Raw genomic sequence first — 13,750 nt, 5'->3', positions numbered from 1 at the left:
CCCCCACCCCTGGCCATGGAAAAATTGTCTTCCACAAAACTGGTCCCTGGTGCCAAAAGGGTTGGGGACCGCTGCCCTATGCAATCAGAGCACCCTTCATCCTGCCTTCATTCTAATTTATTCAACTACTTGAAGTTTTAATAGGGTAACTTAAGAATTAAATATACACTATTACATAAAACTAATGAATTAAAATCAAAATTCTGAAATAAGGTATCAAAAATATTTACATTATCATGTTATTATATTAAATCTGATTTTTCCCTTGGAATATAATCTATTCTAATGTAAAGCAATTATCTGCCAGGTTTTCTTTAATAAGAATAGCTTATTAATTCCTTATAAATAAATGTCTCTAAATAAAACCGGGCTAGCAAACAGATACACATTTAAGCAAACCAGAGAGAGGAAAAAAGTAGATGTTACTTATGGAATACAGAAAAAAAATTCCTCCAGCACTTTGATTTACCTTCAACTTTTCAGGAACTTATCTCTCCGAATCAACTGGAAACCAAACTCCAAGTGTTTTCAAAGGGAGAAATTCATCATCAAAATGCTTTTGAGTTAAGCATTACTCCTTTGACTAATCTTGCAATTTCCTACCTTTGTTAAAGGGTCAAGATGCAGGAGAAAAAGTTCCTTATTTGTTCAGACAACACTAAGGTGGGACAGAGTGCCCCAGCTTTCAAACTCTGTTACCCCCTCTTTTCTTTTCTCCCTTTCCTTTCCAACTCCACCCAGCTAAGCAAGGGACCTCCTGGGCACCCAGGGAGAGTCTCTGTTACCACCCCCACGACCCCAGAAGCACAGGGTAGCAGAAGAATTCTGGTCCCAAAAGTGGGGGGACCCAATGACCACAGGGTCAATATACGTGGAACTGTCCCAGGGAGTTCAAATGACCTTGAGATCAAGGACAATGCTGGACAAAGAGGACAAAGTTACGAGTGTCCCCGTCGGACCAACAACAAAGTGACCTGATCGTGCAGTCAGATAATAATTGACCAGAAATCCAGAATCTGGTTTACCCCTTAGCTCCCTAAGCGCCAAGACACATCTGATTACAACTAGCTTGTTCTGATCACATTTAACCACACAAATTCACAGTACAAGCTCAAAGATTCACCTCTGCTCCTAAGATTGAGGCAAAGGAAATTGTACTGGTTAAAATCACGGTCCAGGAATGAACTCATCAGAGACGTGGCCTCTTTGGGGTTGATTCTCCAGGCTGCAGGTGGCCCTGTATTTATGTTTAGCCTATGTATAGGTTTTAGGTTTTCTCTGCAAAATGTATACTTAAACCTTGGAATTGTGTGAGTTAATGGCTTGGTGTGGCTTTGGTCATGGGTTTCATCTGGAAACTGCTCATGTTCATGAACAGTGATTCGGGGTGTTTGTCTGCTGTGGGGCTATTGGAACACTTTGTGTTTCTGCTCAGAGAACCTTGCAGGTGCTGGGAGCAGAGTGGCTGCTTCCATCTCCCTGCTCAGTGGGTACTATTTAGGAGAACAAGGAATTGATTTTCTTCCTGGTTTTCAACCAGGAAAAAAATAAATAAATTTCTTAGGGGTTCATGGCTCCCAAGTATTAACAATCAGTATTAATAAGAAGTATCTGTGTAATGAACCATGCAGTGAACATTTTTAATAAAGGTAAGACTAACCCAACCCCAGACATTTGCTGCTTGGACCAAGCAAACCCTAAAGCAATTATATTTGAACTTTGAAAATGCAAATGTAGTTTAATGGAATAGGAAGGGAAAGCAAAATTAGTGTACTACATTGGTCTGGAATAAAGAGGCTTTTATCAATGATGGTTTTGAGTAAGTTAAGTGCCTGAAGTTCTGGGCTGACTCTGTGGAGGCTGGATAAAAGAGAAGTGGTATCAAAATAACCAGAAGCTAGGCAAGTGATCAGAAAGAGTGAATGAAGATTTATAAAGACACACATGCAGCTTAAAGCAGGGAGAAGAACACATGAAACAAATCCAGGGAGGGATGATTTAGTGAGGGCAAGAGACCATCCAAGCCCTAGATCTGATCATGATGCTTTCCAGCTCAACAAGCCTAACGGCTTCCCACTGCCTTAAAAAAAAAAAAAAACTGAATTGGGACTTCCCCGGTGGTCCAGTGGCTGAGGCTCCGTGCTCCCAATGCAGGGGGCCCAGGTTCGATCCCTGATCAAGGAACTATATCCCACATGCGGCAACTAAGAGTTTGTATGCCGCAAAGAAGATTGAAGATCCCGTGTGCCACAACTAAGACCTGGGACAGCCAAATAATTAAATAAATTTTTTTTTTAAAAGAATGCTTTAAGGGCTTCCCTGGTGGCGCAGTGGTTGAGAGTCTGCCTGCCAATGCAGGGGATTACCGCAAAAAAAAAAAAAAAAAAAAAAAAAAAAAAAAAGAATGCTTTAAAAAAATTTTAAAAATAAAATAAAATAAAATAACTGAATCATCTTAGGATAGCCTGCGTCCAAACCACCTTTCACGCCGGTAGCCTCCCAGATCCCCTTGCTGTCTCTGCACAGCTTCCCCATATGTAGCCTTTGAACAGTCTTCAAAGTGCTCTACTCTGCCTGGATTTTCTTATCTTCACCTGCCCTAATCCTCTCACCTTTTACAATGTATGTGTCCAGAGAGACTTTTGCCAGATGTTATGCCTTGTTCCCCATGCCTGAGTCACGCTGAATTACGTACGTCCTCTTTCAGCGCCTCCGGCATTTTTCTACACGGCATCGATTCTCTGGACACTGGTATTGCTTCACTGGCCCAGAAGATTGTGAGCCCTTCTGTGAAAGTTAGCATAGCTTAACGGCCCCTGTATCCCTGAGCCTGCTATGGTGTCTGGCACATCCCCGGCACTCAAAAATCTCTGCTATCCTGATAAGGATGTCATTGTTCACTGTTGCCAAAAATTAACCCATAGATCGTGATCTATCTGGGATGTATAAAGGGCTATGGAGTTCCCAGGACCAAAAGATGCAGTGAGCACTCTTGTAACCATCTCAAAACTTGAAGCAGCGGGGTGCATTAATAAGAAAGGAATTTGTCTACAAGCTACAGGAATTTGCAGGAATCCTGGCAAGAATATAAAAATATGAACAATAAACTGTAAATCCTTTGTATGGGTGGGAAAAAGAATGGAATTGGGGAAATGTATAATAGTAATAAGCCAGTGCATGTTATTATAGATGTAATCCTTTAAAACATATGTTTTAATGCTCGAACAGATGGTCTGAGGCACACTCATCGCCCAAGGGGCTCCATGAAAAAAGGGCTCTGTAGTCAAAACTATGATAGGGCAACAATGCCAACAACTTCCTCTTGGGAGAGCCGCCAGTGCAGTAAGAAAGGCACCATGTTGGCAGTAGAGAAATTGGCGGTCCAGTGGTTAGGACTCTGCGCTTCCACTGCAGGGGGCACGGGCTCGATCCCTGGTCAGAACTAAGATCCTGCATGATGCACAGTGTGGCCAAAAAAAAAACTGGCTTAACTTCATTGAACTTAGTCCTCTTCTTCCTTCGCAGCATCCATTAAAATTCCTTGTAACTTACACACTACAGAACACATTTTGGGAGCACATTTGTTCTAAACAGCTTAGACATTTAAGAAAGGTATCTAAGGAATTACTATTTTCATTTTACAGAGGAGGTAATGAAGACTTAAGAAAATAGATTGGTTTAGAGTCACACAGATAAGCCATAGAGCCAATCATTCGTGAATTTCGTATTTGTGTTTAACACGTACCAGGCCCTGTGGTTGGCACCCGGGCCCCATTCTAGGGTGCAGGCCGTCTTCCAAATCTCAGGTCACCGAATCCTAGACTCTTAGAACTGAAAGGGTCCGTAAGAGACTATTTAGTGCAAGCACTCCATTATCAGAAGAGGAAAGGGAGCCTCAGAAAAGCTAAACCACCCCGTGAAATTCTACAAATAAAAAGAGGCAGGACTGGAATTCAAAGCCAGGACTTGGTCTCCTAGCCCTGTTCTCACCATACACCACTCTGCCTTCAGAAACACTCTTGAAGTATAAAATCTACTGTGCTTGGAAATCCTTCCAAGACCTTTTATTTTTCACCTCAACTAGGTCTTGATACGATTCCAAAGCCAGCATAAACCCAGATGAGGATGGTGTTGACTCTGCTCAGAAAATACTAACGAATATTTTGCTCTTTTAATCATTTCCCTGGCATATTTAACGAATTGAAGGGCACTTTCCTATTTCCACGAACAATCAAACTTTTTCTACGAACTAAAAATGATGCACTTCCAAAATTGAATGTGTATTTTTATTGTAAATGTCTCATTTTAACGTCCTGGGTAGCTGAGAATGCTTGAGTTTTGGAAAATTCATGTTGGAACATGATCTTTTATGAGCCCTGAGATCCCCTCCAGGGAAGTGTTTCTTCCTCTTGTCTACAGATTTGATGAATGATATGAATCCTCTGTCCCAGAAAAAGTAAACGCTAGTACAGTGTTGTCCGCCATTTCAGAGGGTTCTTAGACCCCATTAAAGCTCCTACTCTACGATGTGACTTTGCAAAATCATCTATGTGCCTGCTTCCTGCAACTATTGTTTTTGAGGATGTCCATCTTCTCTATTTGAGAGCTGCAATCATGAACTAGGAATATGGGTCCCTGAGCCAGAAGTAATTAAAATTTACCTTAAAGTTTCCTCTAAAACAGCTACAACTATTGTAAACCAATTACAAGCAACTACAAAGATAGATCCTTAAAATAGATATTTGCATGATTTAGCTGTAGTGTATTGAACCATCCTTAAATGGATGGAAAGTAGGGCATACTTGGTGCTTCCCAGCTTTTCTAAGACCTACCCAGAGATAATAAGGGAGGAGATTTAAGGGTAAACATAAAAAGAAACAAAAGAAACACTTGGGAGACTTCCCTGGTGGTCCAGCAGTTAAGACTGAGCTTCCATGGCAGGGGGCACAGGTTCAATCCCTGGTCAGAGAAATAAGATCCCTCATACCACAGGGCTTGGCCAAAAAAAAAAAAAAAAAAAAAAAAAAATCTATAAAAGAAACACTTCACTAGAGTGAAATTTGGAATGATCTGGAAGCCTTCATTAGAGTGAAATCTGGAATGATTATAAATCAAGACTGTGGAATCTCCATTCCCTCTCCCCTGCTTGGGATAATTCAAATTTCTTGTTCCCCAGAATCAGGCACATGAGCTTGACCTTTCACTAGATGGTACTGGTGGTCTCCCAGTCTTAGCTTTCCCAGCCACCTTTCCCAAAAATTTCCAGTGAAAACATTCTTCACTGGAATATTCTTCACTGGAACATTCTGCACTGGAAGAAAGGCCAAAAAGGGAGCTCAAGAAAGTCAGTTTTAAACAACTAATGTTGGGAATTCCCTGTCAGTCCAGTGGTTAGGACTCGGTGCTTTCACTGCCAGGGTTCAGTCCCTGGTTGGGGAACTAAAATCCCACATGCCATGTGGCGTGGCCAACAAAAAAAAAAATTAAAACAACTAATGTTTTCCACCAAATTAAGAGTTTAAAATGTCAATTGCTGGGACTTCCCAGGTGGTCCAGTGGTAAGGAATCCGCCTTCCAATGCACGGGTTGTGGGTTCAATCCCTGGTCAGGGAACTAAGATCCCACATGTCTTGGGGCAACTAAGCCCACGCACCACAACTACTGAGCCTGCGAGCCTCAACTAGAGAGCCTGTGTACCGCAAACTACACAGCCCACATGCTCTGGAGCCCTCGCACCACAACTTAGAGAAAACCCACATGCCACAACTAGAGAGAAGCCCTCGCACCACAACGAAAAGCCCATGCAATGCACCGCACCTAAGACCCGAGGCAGCCAAAAAAAAAAAAAAAAAAGGCAATTGCCAAAGATAAAGCAAAGAAAACATGAAATGAAAGTCACTCTGTAGTTGGAGAGGAGCCCCATGTCTGTGGACTGTGTACTAGTTACAAAAGGTCTAGAAGAGCACTCTCACCGGGACATTCCAGTGACAGATTTAGGTTAAACCCATGACTATAGCAAATAAGGTAGTATGGGAGCTTGTGCATTACAGAGAGTCGATCTATGGACAAACACATTAACGTGGATTTTGTTTTACTAGCTAGCAGGCGGGTGCCATCTGAGCCAAGCCAACTTTGAAAGAGAAGGGAAGTAACATTTTCTTTGCTTCTGTCTGTAACTGGGTGAGTCTGGTTGGTAAGGGCTTGCTCATTTCATAGATCTTAGCACCTCCTCTCAAAAGTCCTCAGTCAGATGTCCAGCCGAAGCTCTGGAGGAGAGGTGTTTACCCAGCAGGGACCCTCACCAAGTTCCTTCCAGGTCTTAGCAAGTTACCGGTTCAGCATTTCACAGCCAAATGCTGAAGCCAGTGTTAAAGCAAGTACATACCTGTGGCAGTTTCATATCATTAATATCCCAGCTTAACATCTCTTTGTCCTCAGAATCAACGTTCTCAAGTTCCATGATAAAGTCGGGTGGCCCACAGGTTTCCCTCTGTCCAACTGCCCTCAGGAGTGCTTGAGAATTTTGCTCTCAAAGGCTCTTAACACAGTTGGATTAGTCCGCCCAGGCAGTTTAGACCAGTAGACTGTCTTCTGACACTAAAAAATAAATGACAGTAATACTGACCATTAAAGTGATAAAAATCAGTGCTCGTCTGCCAGAAAAGCCTGTTTCATTGATATTTTGGCAAAGCATCAACATACAAACAAAAACAAAATGTAGGAGCCCTTAGTGACCTTGCTGAAATAAAGCTTGACCTTGGGAAATCAAAAGGAGATCATTGCTTTCACTCTCAGATTTAGGCTTCCTTCCTCATTGCTAGCCCCAAGCAGGAAGGCCTTAGTAAGGACCGTTGTCACCTGTAGCCAATGGTTAAAACCTTATCCTCCGTGTACCTGTGTTGGGGCAGGAGGGATAGCTGGCTTAGAGCTGTTTCCCTGGATACACCTTCATAAATTAGCTAACCTGGGGTGTGTTACAAGAGGGGAACATCACAACAAGATGTGTCTAGAAGTCTTTTTTAAAATCTAAATTTCCATAGAGATGAACAATCCAGTATGTATTTTATATCTTCAAATATCATCAAACGATAGACTCCTCTAAAACCTTGGTGATGTTGACATTTCAAACCTGATAACTCTTTGTGGTGGAGGTTACCTTGTGCATTGTAGGATGTTCAGCAGCTTCCTTGGTCTCTGCCCATTAGGTGTCAGTAGCAACCCACCCCTCCTTGTTAGAAAATATCTCCAGACATTGCCAAATGTCCCCTGGGGGTAAAAACTGCTTGAGAACTATTGCTCCAAAATAGTGTTTCTCAACTTTGTTTAATTCAAAGCACGCTTCAAGACTTTCTGGCTTTATCTTTAGCAATCTGCCCCCTACAAGAAAATTCTGTCTGACTTCACTCTGATTAAATTGTATTGTATAAACAATAGATGTTCAAAAATGTTTGTGCAAACTGTGTTTTTTTTCCACCATGAGAAATACTAGTTTCTAGTTATAATTGGTTAAAGGGGATTTACCCCCCACCAAAAAAAAAAAAGAAAGAAAGAAAGAAAAGAAAAGAAAAGAAAAAAGAAGGAAAGAAATTTAAAGTGTTCAAGTCTGGGGGATAAAAAAGACAATCATTTTGAGATGAAATGTGCTTGTTAGCAGAATATGAAGTAAAACACGTTTACGTGTGTGACATTTCCATTCGCTGGTGCGCTAGTAAAAACAAGGGCCATGGGCTTCCCTGGTGGCGCAGTGGTTGAGAGTCTGCCTGCCGATGCAGGAGACACGGGTTTGTTAAAAAAAAAAAAAAAAAAAAAAAAGTAGTAAAAAACAAGGGCTATAATGATGTTACATAGAACTACTTAAAAGTCACTCAAACCACAAGTTAGTTTAATAGTCTCAACCTTAGGAAGTCCCATGCACTCTGTTCCTCAGTTACTTAGCTTTATGTAACCCTAATGCTTGTCACTCACTGAGATGTACTGAGGGCAAGTGTATGGATATAGAATACTGTTGACCTGAACATGTAAATGAAGTTCTTGGCCACTAAATAACAATCTAATAGGAGTCTCTTCCTTCCCTAATGCACCTACCCACACTCGCCTACAACTTAGTGGTCCAAGACTCAAAAAGATGAAACCCCTGCCCCCCAGTTCAAACACTGATGTGCAAGATTAAATCCCCATTGAGTTTTAAATCAAATTCTATGTTTGGCAAATAAACACTAAGTTACTGAAGAAATGATGCCATAGACTTAAACAAGTATGTCAGACGCAAATATCAAGGATAAATGTGATAGCAACGGTTTTATGTACTTCTTTAACATTAACAACAGTAACTTGGATGGTCTAAAATTTGTTACAGCTAACTGGAACAGGTTGACCTTTTTAAAAAACCTTGAATAACAAGATTCACATTTCAAAAAATCAAAGACATTGTTTTAAGCCTAGGCAATGTAAATAGATATAATTATTTTGTTTTTAAATTAAGGGAAGGGCTGGGGCTTCCCTGGTGGCGCAGTGGTTGAGAATCTGCCTGCTAATGCAGGGGACACGGGTTCAAGCCCTGGTCCGGGAAGATCCCACATGCCGCGGAGCAACTAGTCCCGTGAACCACAACTACTGAGCTTGCGCTTCTGGAGCCCATGCTCCGCAACAAGAGAGGCCACGATAGTGAGAGGCCCGCGCACCGCGATGAAGAGTGGCCCCCGCTTGCCACCACTAGAGAAAGCCCTTGCACAGAAACGAAGACCCAACACAGCAAAAATAAATAAATTAATTAATTAAAAAAACTCCTACCCCCAACATCTTCTTTAAAAAAAATAAAAAAATAAAAAAATAAGGGAAGGGGAATCAAAAATCCTGCTGCAGAAAAACTACATTGCTTTTTCGATTTTTTTCTGATATAAATTCTTGACAAATGAATGAACATGAACTTAATATTTCTCTGAAAGTTAAGACCAAAACACAGGAGAGAAGAAAAGATGGTTTACAGCCTTTAAAACATAAACAAGCCAATTCAGTTTTCCTCTAGGATTAAAAAACTCCATTTGTCAAGACTTTCTTTTTTCAAAGCAACTTGGGCCAAGCTTGAAACTTGTTCAAGTTTCATTATTTCTACAGAAAACCGACCAGAACAAATGAAACTCTGTAGAAATGAGGTGGCCATTATCACATCCCTTACATTTGTCTCTCCTCAGGATTTCTGGCTTCTTTACCTTTTTTTTAAATTGATGTATAATTGATTTACAATATTACTTTCAGGTGTACAACGTAGTGATTCGACATTTTTATACATCACAAAATGATCATCATAAGTTACCATCTGTCACCATATGAAGTTATTACAATATTATTGACTATATTTCCTATGCTGTATATTACTTCCCCATTTTTTTTTTTAATCTTACAACTGAAACTTTGTAATGGTTTCCTTACCTCTGACTTCTTATGGAGATGTAGACAAAACTGTGTCATAAAAATCTCGTCTCTGGTTCAGGTCCCAGCAAGCTCTGATCATTTTCTATGCAGAAGCTGCTGTTCCCTAATCCAGGTCAAGGTACACTATGCTAATGAGCTCTGGCAATAATCCAATCAAAATCTAGATGCTCTCAGCTTGGGATAGGTAAGAGTGACCTGGGAGCCACTTAACCAGCCCAATTCTTTGCAGAATGCCAGCAATGTGGTGAATATTCTATAGTACGCCTATGAACTTTCCCCTTGTTTATGTCAAAAAGGCATTTTAACAGAAATGGACATTGCAAAGATTCTCATGAGGAAGTCCAGATGTTTTCCTTCTTGTAATTTCAAAGTTTGAGCCCAAGGCAGACTGATTAACGGTAGATTCTAATTCCTCCACCATCTACCTCTGCATGTGTACACTAGCGAGAGAAGACAGACAGAGAGAAACGTGACAGTGATGGAATTTATTGGAATAGATATTGGTTAACCAAAAACTCCCAAACCAGAAGCACTAAAATGCTGTCCTGCCCCTAACAATGATGCCCCACTAATTCTGAGTGTTCTAATCTCCCAGAATAATATAATCCTGCCTTCAAAAAACATTCTCAGCAGTCGGGGCGCAGCCCACGTTGATTCAGTTCACCTGCCATGTTCCAGGCAGTCTGCTAGTCTCTGGAGTTACAGGGGATCATTAAAGCCATGAAGAAGTTCAGTGGTGGAAAAGATGAACAGACACTGAATCAGCCTAAGTTAACATGATGCATGGAATAGAGGTAGTCTAGAAGGATGTACAGGGGGAAGGTTTTAAGCTGGAGGGAAGAGACTCAGGGGAAACTTTTTACACCAATAGCACGCCTGATCAGCCTTTTGAAGGACAAATAGTCAAGGTATCAAGGAGTAAAAGAGGTTGCTCTAGGTAGCGGCAACGCCGTGGGCCAGTAAAGTATTATGACAAGTGTGTGCTCAGCCTGACGAGAAGTCGGTACCTGGAGGAAGGTCCAGACCATCAGAAGGAGGAGCGAGCACGCCGGAAGACAAGATGCTGCGGAAGCCTCACCGGCTGTGTTAGGCCCTGGGAGACCTTTGGCAACGTTGGGAAGGTGTCTCACTAGGCTTTCAATTCACGAATGAACTCCTTCTCCATCTGGAGGTTAAGACCCTGCATGATTTTCTTGTGTTTTTTTCTGGCTAATCTCGGTCTGCTCTTTGTAGGCCCTCCATGGTCAGGATCTTTCTCCACCCCCTGAACAATGGTAGCGGGACAGAGCCTGGCGTTGTGCCAGCTGGCCAAAGAGAAATGTCCATAGGGTCCAGCTCCAGAATCAGGAAGCAGAGCAAAGAGTGGACGTGGAGCTGAGAGGCAATAAGGTGATCACTGAACCTGCCATGATTATCCACTTGCTCAGGGCTCCTCGCCAGAGCTGTCTTCTCCCCCCTATACATGTACACCTCATCCATCCTTCAGGAGTCCCCAAAATGTCACCCCTTATGATGTCTTCCCATGTTAGTCTAGAGCACAGGATTTCTCACTTCAGTGGTGTTCCAGAACTCTTAACTGAGTTATAAGTTGTCTTACATCACTTAAAACTAGCACTTTTTTTTCTTAATTACAAAATAAATTCATAATCTTAAAAAACAAAAACAACAACTCATGTTCCCATCTCCTAGAGATTCCCACAGGTAACGTTTGGGTCACTCCTTTCAGGCTCTTGTTTTCCTACATACCTCACCAAATGCAGGTGTTACTTTGCATGATTGTAATATGACTGTACGTACTGTTGCTTTAACTGTTGATGCCCGTTAGTCCTAGTTCTCTGCTAAGCTGCTACTTCCTTCAAGGTGAGGTTGGTATCTTCCACTCTTCTTCTCTTTACAGAAGGATCTGCTGGAATCCCAGCCTCAGCAGCAGATCCATCCTTGTCCCTTGACACGGGGGAACGAAGGTGCTCCGTCTTCACACTCTGGTTGAGCTCTGACCATATGTCCCAGACAGGTGACGGCACTTCTGCTCTCTTAAGGCCACGCCCTACATTCTTGCCCAAATTCTCCTAATTGGATCTCCTCTGTCATTGTTATTAATAACAATGGTAATTACGAAAGCTTTCCTTGACCAAACACTTACTGTCAGGTGCCACGCTGAGCACTTGGTCCTTAGAGCATCCCTGTGAGGTAGATGCTATTCTGTAGGCCTCACAACTACCTCATGAGATATAGTATTATTAAGCCATATTAGTATGAGGAAACAGTCACAGGAAGGTTAAGTAACTTGATCTTATGAGACTGTGGAGTAACCAATCTCTTGGCATCAGCAAACTGACCTTGGTCAAAGAAGAAATATCCACTAGAGAAGAATGACGTTAAAAGGCATTCCCTTCCTGATAGAGTAAGTCTGTCTGACATACCAGCCCCTTCTGGCATCAAGATTCTCTTGCTTCCTTACCTCACCATTTTTCAGAATATTTCTTTCCTCCCCCAAGGCTGTTTATCAGAATTTTCTGTCCCTTCTGGCATGGGACCCAGTCTGACCTACACCGTTCTTCCCTGGAATTTTCCAAATCAGAGGTGGAGGTATTGCTCTTTCATTTCAGATGCCAAACTGTGAGCCTGACCTCAGAGCTGCTGTGGTCACCTCTGCGGCCACATGACAGATCTGAGAGATGAAACCAACAAGGAGCGAAAGCAGAGGAGAGAGACAGACAAAGGGAGAGGAAGGAGAGAAACCTGGACGCAGGCAAGCCCGAGGCCAGCCCTAACCTCTCCTTCCCAATCACGTGATCCCCAAAGACCATCTCCACTCTCACCCCTTAAAGATGAGCAGCTTCAGCTTGCACCTGTTAGAGATGTACTAACACATCTCCCGTCTAAGTAAGCCTGAAATTAGCCCAGACTTCAAAATAAAGCACTGTCCCTTTTATTTATGCTTCTAAAGGTGGACACCCTAAGGCACTTGTCTGATACCCCTTAAAATCAGAAAATGCTTGTTAATGTCTCACCTGAGTCAATGTGCAGGACCCAGGGAACAGCCATCGTTCGCCCAATGAGACGTTTAGGTAGCACAGGCAGCTTTAAAGCAAGTAGCCAAGGGACCTCTCAGAGCTCGCTTTTCTGTGCTGTGTAAAAGAGAACTTTGGATTTTTCCTTTAGGGTTTCTCAAATTTTAAGCCATTTGTGATTCTCACATGGAGAGTCTCCAAGTTTTGTCTAAATACCTCAGTTCTATAGAAAACCTGCATCATTTCAAAGTGGATTCTGAGCTGTATCTGTTCTGAGAAAGAAGAGGCTGACTTAGCATTCTCCTTCCAAATCTCTGGGCAGACAGGACAAACATGGTCTGCTGTTGAGATCTATAGTCGGTGGTTCAGGTGGGAAAGCCCCTGGCTGTCACGGTGCTTTTTGGAATATATTGTGAAATTTAAAAATTTTAAAGACTTGAGAACTGTTTTGCCCATAGGAATGAGGACTAACATACGTGTACGTAATATCAAAATCACAAGCACAAACCCAAGTGTCAACCCCCCCAAAAATGGGCTCACGGGCCCAGTCGCTCCGCGGCATGTGGGATCTTCCCGGACCGGGGCACGAACCCGTGTCCCTCGCATCGGCAGGCAGACTCTCAACCACTGCACCACCAGGGAAGCCCAACACCGACTTTTTAAAAGAAAAACTTAAGAACCACAGATCAAATGGAGAAGGAATATGATCCCACGATTTCTATGAAAGAGGGAGGTACCCAATTTTTTTCATAAAAATTTTTTATAGTTCATAAAAATATGGTGTTATGGTTATTTTTCATAAAAATATTATTTGTTAAAATGTAATAAGTTGTTACTCTTATTTTAGATGAATTAATAAATATTTTAAAAATTTCATCTCTAATTTCTAATATGGTAAATATTGACAAATATAACCACATACACATAAACTCTTTGAGGGTCTCAATTTTTAAGAGTGAAAATGGGTCCCGAGACCCGAAAGTTTGAGAACTGCCGCTATGAAGTACCAAGTCCTAAAGTTCTGCAACTTGGCCGTCAGGGGGAGGCTCTTTCTGGCGATATTCAGAGCTCAGTGTGAAAACTGCCCCATCTCTAGCCCTCCACGGGGCTCCTAGCTCAGGACTAGAAAGTGGGCAAGAATCGAAGGGAGATGATGAGGAAGAAGATGCTTTCGGTAAAACTGCACAGCATCAGCGCCCGTCGGACAAAATACCGCTCAAGGAGGGAGGCCCTGCCCACAGCCAGGCTTTTAGGCACCCAGGACCGATTCCAGCAGACCCAGCGCCCACCACTTCCGTAGCCCC

At 42.3% G+C, this 13,750-nt stretch overlaps 1 protein-coding gene across 1 annotated transcript in view; it reads right to left on the bottom strand.

The window, feature by feature from the left end:
- The window catches only part of GCM1 (GCM transcription factor 1), a 17,431-nt gene extending 10,971 nt beyond the window's left edge, over nt 1–6,460 (bottom strand). Inside the window, exon 1 of the mRNA XM_024755872.1 lies at nt 6,386–6,460. Within this exon, the coding sequence (XP_024611640.1) occupies nt 6,386–6,460 (75 nt within the window). The remainder of the gene's footprint in view (nt 1–6,385) is intronic.
- Between the last annotated feature and the right edge of the window lie 7,290 nt (nt 6,461–13,750).

This window comes from Neophocaena asiaeorientalis, unplaced genomic scaffold (assembly GCF_003031525.2).
Source record: "Neophocaena asiaeorientalis asiaeorientalis breed wild unplaced genomic scaffold, Neophocaena_asiaeorientalis_V1.1 scaffold962, whole genome shotgun sequence".
Classification (NCBI taxonomy): Eukaryota; Metazoa; Chordata; class Mammalia; order Artiodactyla; family Phocoenidae; genus Neophocaena; species Neophocaena asiaeorientalis.
Note: the sequence above shows the minus strand (reverse complement) of the source record. Positions and strands in the feature narration are given on the sequence as shown.